Genomic DNA, 12,025 nt, shown 5'->3' on the forward strand with positions numbered 1-12,025 from the left:
ACTTTAAATATCTTGCATTTAAAGACTGATATTATACAAAAGATCATACAATCTTTATTAATAGTGATATCAAAGCACGTTTAAGCATATTATTAAGAAATGTGTAGTGTGCAATAAAGAAATACTCCAAATAAAGTTGAATTATAATTTTATATCATTAAGTCTTAAGTGATGTCAATAAATATGTTATTGGATAATAAGTATAACATAACCTAAGATAACAACTGAATAAACTGCAAAGAAAAGCAAAGCTTTGCAATGTTATTTAAAAAGCATCACATATATAATGAATTTGAAAAATGTTGTACATGTGGCACAAAGCCAGTTCATTAAGAAGCACCGTCAAAGAAGTAAACTGTTTGTTTTGGTGATGTTCTTTTAACAGAGCAACAGGGAGTAGCACAACACTGCCTGACTGCAAACACACGCAACACTACAAACCAATACAATCAGTGCTGGGCTGTCAGATCACAATTTGATATCTAGATATCTAACCCTAACCCAAGAAATCTGACCCTAACTGGACAACTGATCAACACAACTGACTGAAGACACCATCTTCATGTATTATTCATGTCTGCTGTATAGCAGAATGATTCGTCATGAACATAAGCGATATAATCTTATAATACTCACCTCAGCATATAGTTGCTTTATGACCACAGCAACAGCCTCGAACCTGCGGTTGTTGGATCGGAGCGTGTTCTCCAGCTGTTGGATGGTCTGGTTCTTCTTCTCACACAAGGCCTTGTAGTACTCCACATTTCTGGACTTATTCTCTGGAGGTAACAGATCCGGTTGCCCATTTGTCGGGGGCTGCTGGTTGCGGGAACTTGCCCTTGACTTGTTCTTGTCAACTGTAAAAGAACATGAATTTAGTGCTGTGACAACATTCAGCATTATTTTCCGTCAAGGTGCTCCTCCAGTTCATAGACCCAACTATGTCACAGAATACCAGAGATGATCCACACAGCAAATAGGACCAGCTATCCACCAAATGCAACCCTGAATGAGATAAGAGCTCACCCCATCGCCAAATAATATCTTCCCTTCTGTGGATCCAGCCATCAGAGGCCTCTTATTTTAGCAGGGCTATGCCACTGTGGTTTTCATTTACATCATCCCTTAAATATAACACCAGGACATAATCAGGGCACAAATCCCTCTAACAAAGTGGCCTCACTACTAGAGGAAGGGTACCTGAAGTTAGCTGCCAGCTTATAAATGGCACTATTTAAAGCTGTAAAACCCCTGTGAGGTACATGCAGCTTTTATATGAACATTTTTTCATATGCCAACACCTAAAGTCTATATGTTGTTAATCCAGTTTGACCTAGAGTTATTACATAACAGCTCAGTGTGAGCAGCCTCGGGCATTTCTGAAATACCAGCTTTCATAAAGCAGGGGTAGGAACACAAACTTTACGAGGCCTTTCTCCTCTAATGTCACTCCAGTGGCAATTAATTTACAGCTCCAAATTTACATATGCAAAGTCATGTATAATATATTCTTTAAATATGTACATATGTATATTATATGATCAATTATGTAAAACAACTGAACAATGTAAATAAGGAAAACACCAAATATGTCAAACCTGCAGCCTGAAATGTTTAAATACTGGTTTTTACAAGGGGAAAAAATGAGGAAGAAAGTTTGAAACACTTTCAGTGGGAAAAATTATTAGCAGTGATTCATTTTAAGCATATTATATCATGCCTTAAGAATGCAATAAAAAAAACAAAACACTTGAACTGAAGGCCATTCAAACACATTGCAATGCAAGTTTGTCCACATTGCATAAAAACATTTTTACAACTTTTAATCACTATGAAAGACAAGCCTTATGAACATACATTTTTAAATTGTGCAGCTAGCCAGCTACTAAATGAATGCAAGCTGGGATGCACAATAGTCCTTTTTTAAGACAGCATTCCAAGTCACAAAACGTGCATTGTTTAATACTATTAGGAAACAGACCAGATGGGTCCTTTGAGAAACAACTAAGAAATAAGGATGCCATCCACCTCAGGAACTTGATCCAAATGTCAATAAAAGACTTCCAAAAGACATTGTCTAGAATGCAGAAATGTACTGCTGAAACAGGCCTTTGACTATAGATTCAGAATGCATACAGTATATGAATGTTCTTCCTATCCAGCATCCTGTTACACCGTCGCAAACAACTCCAGGTCTGTTAGTTCACTGTACCCACCCATAAAATAAATAGAGCTGTTGAGCTTATCACATGGATTGAAGGAACTTGAAACATTACAGTCCTGATTAAAAACTGACCTGTACAGAATTATGAAAGAGGTAGAGATATTATGATCACACTTTACAGTGACCTCTGTTTGTGCAGATCTGTCTTTGCTGAAATTATATTTAATGAGTTAATGAAATGTAATACAGATGTGGCACATATTAAACAAAGATATGTGTAAATTCTCTTAAAAATAAGCAAAGCATTTTTTAAAAGGCAAAAATTTAGGTCGTCGGCTTGGTGTGGCACATTAGAAATCATGTTAGCCAACACATTAGAAATGCAGTATAATTCAAACCATAAGGTGTCATTGCTAGGTAAACATTTGTGTGGCTCCCTCTGCTGGTTAACTCATGTTAAAAGCAAACTGCAGATATATGAAAGTGCAAGCACTAAATGTTAAATCTAAACAGAATAATGTGTGTTATGCAGCTGGGAGAAAAACACAAAACAAAAATACATTTTATTAAATCAATCCACCCTGCAATCTTATATAATTTGAAACACTCAACTAGTGCTTTAAAAGTTGCACCAATTTCAGGCTTGCCAATGTACACTGATAGAGAATGTAACTGTAGCTTAAAGATACCAAGTCACTGTAAAGGTCAGTGGTGTGGAGAACAGTTCTCAATTTAGTCCCTTATTGTTGTAATTCCATCAGTGGTCACCAGAGGCCTCTGTGGTTAACACACACACACACATGGTCTTCATGTTTTATAGGGACATTCCATTGACATAATGGTTTTTATACTATACAAACTGTATAGTCTATCCTCTAACCCTACCCATCACAGAAAACTTTCTGCATCTTTACATTTTCAAAGAACATTTTCAAAAAACATCACTTGGTATAATCCGTTTTCTCATGGAGACCAATAACGTAGGGTTTACCAGGACAACATCCCCCCGCCCACCACCCCCACTAGCCTATTTAAAAGATGATGTAAGCAAACTTTTGTTATTTTTCTAATGTTAATATATTTTCCCTTTCCAGTCAACTATAATTAAGCAAATCAGTAGGTTCCCTTGAAAAGGGTTAACAGTTGTGTTATCAAAACAATTCATAGTTTTCAGTCATGTGACTGCCATGGAGACCGGATGGGCAAAACATCCATAGAACTGCATTACAGGCCTGTCAATTTTCCATCTCAAAAGAAGAAAAACAAAAATGTGTGAATAAAATGCAAGTTTTAGGCTCCCATGATCCATATCCAGCATTTGCTGCAGTATTTCAGTCACTAAAAACAGCAAGACATTCTAAAACACTTAACGTGAAAAACACTTAAAGTGCCTTAAATGTACTAAATCAGTGATATTAAAAGCCCAAATTCAGTGTACACCTTATTGATGATGAATACTATATACAGGCAAGATGAGCCCAAAAAATGCAAGCAATGCATTAAATGGTTAAGTGTTTTCTTTATAATGGTTTTGCATTATCATTATGATTTTGCATTAAATAGTTTGCATCATCAGTAAGGTGCATACTGAATTTGGTCTTTAAATATTACCGTCTTACTTCATTAGTTACTGCAGCTCAAGGATTTTAGACTCAAAATTTAATGCATTTGCATACTATTAAAACTAACAATGGCAAAAATGTGACAAGCATTTCTTGAATCTGAAGTGATTTACTATGGGCAGATCTTCATACAGTAGTACACAACACATCTTGAACATTTGCTGCTTGATAGCCTTCTTTAGAAATTAAAACTCCACTTATCACAAAAGCTGTTGCACAAGGTATGAGCTCTCTAAGTCATATAAGTCAATTGGACTCCTTTAAAGCCTTGCTAAAGATCTACTTAGGTAAACAATCACAGTTTTAGATGTGAAGTCAGTTTACACAACTATACTATATGTGTGAAACCCTTGCCCGTTATTTCAATACCACAGATAATATTTGCAATAAAAAGGTTTTTAGGAATTAAGAATGGATTGTTCCCCTTTAAAATAGTGCTTGGCAACAAAATACCTAAACAAATGGCTAAAATAATCTAGTCTCAGATTTGCTAAATTAAAACATGAATAATATGATTGTAAAAATGTAAAATTGTAATAATGAAGTGTGTTATGCATTCAGTATGCTGTACAATAATTATGTCTACGCAATATGAAAATCACTGTAAAGATTCATATATAACATCTGTGTCCTATCAAAGGTAGTACATGCAAAACAAACGTAAACATCAATCAGGTTATCACTAAATTAATGTAAACTGATAATATTTATTTATTTTTGGAGAGATATTTCAACAGGTGAAACTTTACCCAAATACTTAATGAGATTAAATATAATCCTCTGTGATATTACAGACATGGAATAAATAGTCGTTTCCTTATTTGTTATAGTCCTTATTTGGCCAGTCACTATAAAAAGGAGCCACAAACATCTGTACTGCATCTCTTCGGTGGGAATATAGCTTGTCAAAATGTTTACAAGTTTACATTCAACCTACAGCCCAAAATAACCTTTGAGCATTTAAAATGGGAAAATTAGGTTCTTAGACCCATGAACTAGCACGCTTGAAAGGATAAACAAGGTAAAAATGAACTTACTGAATCTACCGACTTGGTAGGTGATCACCATAACCCAAATTGTGGCACAAATATACGTGTTATTTGCAAAAACAATCCCAGGCTCTATTTGTAGTTAGCAAGAAGAGGCCTACTGGCCAAGTAAAATATCAAATACTCTTTGGCAGAGAGAGAGAGAGAGAGAGAGAGAGACACAGTCTAAAGATAGAATCAACACCACATGAGTGAAGACGGCACCTTGAGAGCTACACAGAATCACTCTGAAACGTCTGTACAGAATGAAGGAAAAGCCACAACAACAACGTTTTCTGAGGAACAGACCTGCCTGAAACACCACTGTGCTCTTGCATCCTGACAGCAGCTGGAGGTTCCTGAGCAATCCCTTCGCTGTCAGCCTCACATGGATGTTGGACAGAGAGAATTTGGGAGAGAAAAACATCTTGCCGAAAAAAATAGAGAAGAACTCTTTATAAGCAAAACAAAAAAAGTCTCAATTCGCACACATATTGCTAAAGCAAAAAATATATCTGCCAAACAAGCGGCAAAGAATGTGATGAAGGGAGGGGGAAGAAAAAATCTGTCTCTACCCCCGTCACACTTTAGCAGCCTGGATTAAAGAGGGGTAGGAGCCCCTGAGACAAATGAGGCAGAGCAGAAGGCATTAATCCACTGTTTTGAGCTCTCGTCCACTGGTGCTCAGCATCTCTCGCTCTCTGCTGGGTGCTAAGGAGGTGCAGGATGCTGGGTGAAAAGAAGGAAGGAGAGAGGGAAGGGAGGGCGCTGGGAGGAGTAAACAGCAAAGCAGGAGTGGGTGGGTGGGCTCACTCTCTCCTGGCGCTCTCCATTCACACATGGGGGAGGGTTAAAAATGGCGGGAGAGAAAGTAACAGCTTACAGCAATATGTTTGACAAGAAATGCACTGAGCAGGTCACCTAATCAAGAAAAGTAGTTTAAAAAACTCCCCATAATTTTTTTTTTTTTTTTTTTTTTTTTTTGGAAGAAGGGTTAGAGTTTAAAAAATGGTAAAAAATAATAAAAAAGAAAAAAGGTGTTATTTGTCCTGAGATGTAAATTCCATTTTAAACCTCCATAATAAGAGCTCTAACAAAGCAAGGGAACAGATTTCTTTGCGGTCACAAACAGACCAGTGCCAAGCAACCACAGAAACTGTCTAACACAAGCCTTTGATGCCAGCAAGAATTGAAAAAAAAAAAAACAGTGTGCAACCCACAGAAGACATAAAATCATGTTTGAAATGCAATTATGTTTATGAAGGGCTGACAGCAGCAGACAACGCATGTCTGCACAGCTCAGGCTGTGGTCCAAATACTAGAGGCTGGAGTCATAAAATCTGTTCCAAGCAATATCAACAGGCTTTCACTTGAATATGTAATTTCACAAATTCTAGAACATACAGAGGGGTCCAAAAGTCTGAGAACAACAAGTGAAAATGGTTCTATTTTTGCATTCTCTAATTTAATAAACATTACAAATTAAGGGCCACTTTTTTTTTTCTTTTTTTTTTTTAAACAGGGCAAATTAGCGTGAGAGCGCAATTCCAAAAAAGCGCCGATGGGAGTGGAAAGTTCTGCACATGATCTACTGAAGATGTGCAAATTAAAAGAACACAGATGCAACTGGATCATTTCCATAATGACCAACACAATCTACCAAGAACAGCGCATATTAGCGTCTGGTTTAAGACGCTTTTTCTGGGCATTAAATAATGGTGCAAAATACCAGTAAACTGACTAGGGAAAACCTTAAATCTTGTTGCATGATTCATTTAAATACTCTCCTCCCATAAATTTTGTGTCTGAATAGGAAACTCTTACAAATGCATATGCAATAAGGTCAGTGGCAAAAATAACGGTGTCCTCGCCTTTTCAGCGCTAATTTTTCACTGCGTGTCTTTAGTAAATCCTGACAGTATTTTTTTAACACCAAAAGAGGGTTTGCGCTGGCATAAACTGTTAGTAAATCTGGCCCTAAATTACCTGCATAATTTCAGTTAATTCAGTGTCAAAATTACCATAAATTAAAATATTGAAATGTTACTTTTTTTCTAATTTAAATAGAACACAAAACAAAATAATACTGGCTTGCATTACATGCCTGCATAAACAAGTTCGATGCAGTTTAAACATTTATTAAAAGTAAAAAAACAAAACAAAACAACAACAACAACAACAACAACAACAACAAAACACCTGACTAATGCCTGAATCACTTTTCAATATAGTATATTTCTATTGGGTAAATGAATTCAAAGTGATTATGTGTAGATAACACAATTTATTGTAAACATCCTTTGGAACTAAACATATCCTCACAGATTAATGTAATGGCAGGGTCCAGTCTCACTGACTTTGAGGCAGTTGGGCTTGCCAAAAAAGTAATTTCTGAAATCACTTAGTTTCATGCACACACACAAGACTTAATCTCTGAAAGGAATGCAATGGCCGTTCTTAATTACAGTACTTAAGGGTGGTAAGAAAGCACACATTACATGTACCAGGCTGAGAAAGGCTGACTGAGACAAGACAGAGACAGGCAGCTGTGTTATAAACTTGGTGGTGGTAAAATATTCCCACATTGCTGAGAGGGTGTTTCACAGATCAAACAAATCCACCTCCCACTCACAGAGAAGATGCAGTATATGAACGAAATTTATTTCAATTAGAGAAGGAATTTATCTGAAACCAACACTATATAAATAAAAAATAAAAATAAATTAACATTTAATTTAATTGTTATTTTCGTGATTAATGACTTAATTATGCCATGTGTTCCCATGTTCTTTTCTTCCTTCCCATATACTGCAGATGAAATTGAGCTCTAGAGCTAATTCTGGGACGGTCTGTTAAATATATGAAGCATAGGTATTTTAAACCCCTAGTCTTTCAGTGAATTGCTTATAAATTGGGTTCCTTATAAATTGGGTCTTACCTGTAGGAGTAGTGGCAGGTCTCATGGGTCGGGCTGTGGTAGGGGTTTTCAGAGGACTGCTTGAAGACCTCACTGAACTTGATGAGGGTGTGTTTTTGCATCCTGCTCCCACAGTAGTGAAAATAAGACAATCACTTTAGGTTTAAAGTAAATCAGACTCTAAACAGACATAACCATATACATTTTCTTTAGTCTAAACATATCCAAATAGATGAAATAGTTGAAACAGTTAAAAAAAAAAAAAAAAAAATCTGACTTGTGTTTGTCACAAATCTGAATGGAAGCATTTTACCATTTTTTTCCTTATATCATTCTTTTGATTTTGGGAGAATTGATTCAGACAAGCCCTAGCCTGTTCGTGCATTAGCCCTTCATCTGAGGTGCAGATAATGCACAGAATATTACTGAATGTATGACTTATACCTGACGATATACTCCAGGTAGGTGGACATTGCAGCTTGCTTCTTAACAACGTGGTCCTGTTAGATGGAGGTTTACTCAAAGTTCCCACAGAGGGTTCTGCATGGGCTGATTAAAAAAAAAAAAAAAAAAAAAAAAAAAAAAAAAATAATAATAATAATTATTATTATTATGAAGTCAATGACCAATATAAATCTTCCAGTGTTTTAGTAGATTAATTAGTTTGTGGATCTGCGATGGAATTTCCTGGGGAGGCTTGTATGGGAATCAATATTGATCAAAGCAACAAAAGATAACCAGCTTTCATCATCATATCTGTTTTTGATGTCAATCATGTTGCTATAAACAGATGATCTTTCACTGATATTGCACCTTCTCTAATAGGCCGCCACTATTGTGGGTTGATATGACTTTTGAAACTTTACCATGCCAACAGCAGCTATAATACTGAAAGACTTCTGTTACCACATTAACAGTATAGCAACACTGCTATCTGATAAAACAACAAGGTATCCTTGTTATTGTTGTTATCACAAACTTGAATATATCAGGAACAAATTTTTGAAATCCACATCTGAACATTACAAAGCAAAAAAAAAAAAAAAAAAAAAAAAATATCTCTACTTACTTTGCCATAACTGTGTCTTAGGTTTTCCATGAAAGGCAGACAACAAAGGAATAATACAAAAGCGATAGGATCCGATAAGGAGGCATGTCAAGAGAGTCAGATAACACTGAGCACAAGAGCTTGGCTGCTGATTCAAGGTTGAATTAGTAAAAACTTGCTTTGGGATTTCAGTCAAGGTGCCTCCGTGTGCAGCCATGACCTTCCATATAGAGTTAAACATAACGAAGAGAAAATATCCGTTGCATTAGTAGATCCTCATTATTTTCATGTGCATTGCTTTCTCATACCCCTCCAAGTGAACTGAGGCAGAACAAACCCTGCCCCACAGACATCTGGGACTGAGTGGCACGATCCATACAAACATCACGTACATCAACCAATGAAAGCAAAAGGTAAAAGAGCATCACTGTCTAGACCGAAAAAGCGGCCTATATTTTCATGTTTGATTCTCCTGATCAAACCGATTTCACGTCATTGAATCTACTTAATACTTAAACAACTTTATTTATTTAAGCTGAAATCACGATCCAAAAATCAAGATGTTTCAAAAGTCTAGTCAGAGTAGATTGAATCATTTAGAGGGGATTTAATTTTCAGGCTTTGGATTTAAGGCACCACTGACCTAGAAGGGAATGTGGGTCAAACTGGATAGTATGAGGTTGATCTTGTCTGAAACAGCCACTTTTATCCATAATTATTTTTCTAAACCTTCCTCCACAAGGCTGACAATCTGGGTTTACGTTCTACATAATGAAACGAAATGGAAAGTAGGGAGATGAACAGAAAGCTCACCTTGCTTTGAATGTCCACTTGTCTGAGGAGTGCTGAAACTCTTGGGCTGTATTTTGGGCTTCACAGGCAGTTTGGAGGCTGATGTTGGAGCTGCGAACACGGCAGATCTGGACTGAGATCCTGAAACTGCGTTTGTGCCTTCAGTTAAATGGATTTTGAGCTTAACTGCAGTGGGAAAGTGACACACAATAAATCCATTGATATTGAGGCAATGTGTCACAAATAAGCATACAGATGCTTGTACTGCAAATGTTTGCACTGCAAACAGAGTACTATTATAAAAACACTGGAAAGATAATTTTAACACAAGTCTCCAAAAACACAATGAATGCTGTGCTACAAGTCCATGGTTACAGGAATTTAAGTGTTTCCCCCCACTATAGACACTTAAACTATAATGTACAAAATTATAGATTAAGTAACATACCAAAAATCAAAATGGGTTCTAGAAAAGAATGTCTTAAATTCTGCAGGGTACCCTTTTTTTTTTCTTTCTTTTTTTTTTTTTAAAGGAAATAACTATACTTTTATTCAGCAAACACGCATTACATTAATCAAAAGTAAAGACATTATTAATGTTACAAAAGGTTTCCATTTCAAATAAACGCAGTTCTTTTTAACTTTTTACTCAAAGAATCTTGAAAAAAAATGTATCAAAATGAGAAATAAGAAATGAGAAATAAGAAACGTTTCTTGAGCAGCATATCAGCATATCAGAATGATTTCTGAAGGATCATGTGACACTAAAGACTGGAGTGATGATGCTGAAAATTCAACTTTGCCATTAGAGGAATAAATTACATTTTAAAATATATTAAAATAAAAAGTTACTTTTAAATTATTTTTTCACAGTATTACTCTTTTTATTGTATTTTTGATCAAATAAATGAAACCTTGGTGAGCAGAAGTGTTTTTGAAAGAAGTCTATGATCTGAAATGGTAGTGTACGAATAAATTTAAACAACAGCAATGTCAAACAATCAAGTGCTCCTTGAAACTATTTTCACTGATGAAGAAACAATGAATGTACATTATGCATTTAGTTCTACTATAGTGTTTCTAATGGCTCTACAGTGGATGAACAATAAGACAAACACTTTGAATCTCTCAAAACTTTGATCATTAGTAAGACAATCCAGCCTTTACCAATTCACAAGTACCAATTCACACTGTAAAAGTGAAAGTTGACCAAAGAGTGCACAATGCCCTTACCATCAGATGTGCTCAGTTTGCTTCTGGGTGTAGGGATGTCAGTGGCACTGTTGCCATCTTTTCCTGATGTGCCAGTCTTGAGCTTAGAGGCTGAAAGTGGCGGCCGAAGGTTTGCAGCTGGAACGTGAGCAGCAGAGGCGCCTCCTGTCCGGGCTGGGGATGGCTGGGGGCCAAGCCTGCCTCTGTTCCACTCACATGCTGCTGCCGCTGCTGGCCTGGCAGACACTGCCTGCAAGAGAAGTCCCCTTTCAGCAACTCGCTCTCACACATGCCGCCCCAAGCCTGTGCTCCCCACGCTCACGGCAGTGTTGGCCATAACAGAGCTGAAGAATGGGATTGAAACTCACATAGACCAGAGACGTAAGCAGCTATTGTAATGCAGTCCCCATGGGAATTCTGAAGTCACTGCCAATTTTTTTTTTTATTACCTTCTCCAGCTCTGTAAACATGATGTGATGTGCACATGGAACGCATTTTCCAGAGATTCAGCTTGCTACCCTCTCACAGCAGTAATTAAAACCGCAATTACACTGCATAAATACTTTCTCTTTAGATTATTTGTTTGTGAATTTGTGCTTTGTTTGAGATGGTGAGCTTTTAATGATTTGTGTCTAAGGATTACATTTTCATTACTGGCCAATATTAGATTTTTAATTTATCTGTATCAGTCGAGGTAATTTGGCTGATACTGAATATTTAAAGGAATAATAAATAGGGAAAATAACAATTTGGTCATTTACTCACCCTCATGTCAGATTTCTATGGAAGCTTGTTTCCGCCATTAAATAAAAAATAAAAAAGGTAATTGTGAGTTCATATCTCACAATTCTGACTTTTTTCCCCTCAGAATTGTGAGATATAAAATCAGAATAGCACAATATAAAGTCTGAATTGTGAGACATAAAGTCAGAATTGCGTGATATAAACTTGCAATTGCGTGTTATAATGTGCAATTGGGAGGGAAAAAAGACTGAATTGTGACTTTATATCATGCAATTCTGACTTTACATCACACAATTGCATTATATCACACAATTAAATCTCGCAATTCTGAGAAATAAAATCAGAATTGTGAGATAAAAAGTTGCAATTACCTTTTTTATTTTTTAATTTAGTGGCGGAAACAAGCTTCCATAGATTTCGGTCCCTAATGCTCACTTAAATTGATTTAATCTTTGATAACACAAACAATTCAATATCACTGTGATATAAAAAGTAACC

At 36.3% G+C, this 12,025-nt stretch overlaps 1 protein-coding gene across 7 annotated transcripts in view; it reads right to left on the reverse strand.

Annotated features, from left to right (window-relative positions):
- Nucleotides 1-12,025, reverse strand: part of mtus1a (microtubule associated tumor suppressor 1a) — a 36,269-nt gene that overhangs the window by 16,274 nt on the left and 7,970 nt on the right. For 4 of the 7 annotated variants that reach the window (XM_051859549.1, XM_051859548.1, XM_051859550.1 and 1 more), the window contains exons 3-7: nt 10,805-11,033; nt 9,593-9,757; nt 8,176-8,280; nt 7,753-7,854; nt 637-857 (exon numbers count right to left, since the gene is read on the reverse strand). In XM_051859549.1, coding sequence (XP_051715509.1) covers nt 637-857; nt 7,753-7,854; nt 8,176-8,280; nt 9,593-9,757; nt 10,805-11,033 — 822 coding nt within the window. Of the gene's footprint in view, nt 1-636; nt 858-5,123; nt 5,526-7,752; nt 7,855-8,175; nt 8,281-9,592; nt 9,758-10,804; nt 11,034-12,025 lie in introns of those variants that run through there. The other 3 variants (XM_051859552.1, XM_051859554.1, XM_051859555.1) reach the window with 3 other exon arrangements.

Source organism: Ctenopharyngodon idella, chromosome 14 (assembly GCF_019924925.1).
Source record: "Ctenopharyngodon idella isolate HZGC_01 chromosome 14, HZGC01, whole genome shotgun sequence".
Taxonomy (NCBI): Eukaryota; Metazoa; Chordata; class Actinopteri; order Cypriniformes; family Xenocyprididae; genus Ctenopharyngodon; species Ctenopharyngodon idella.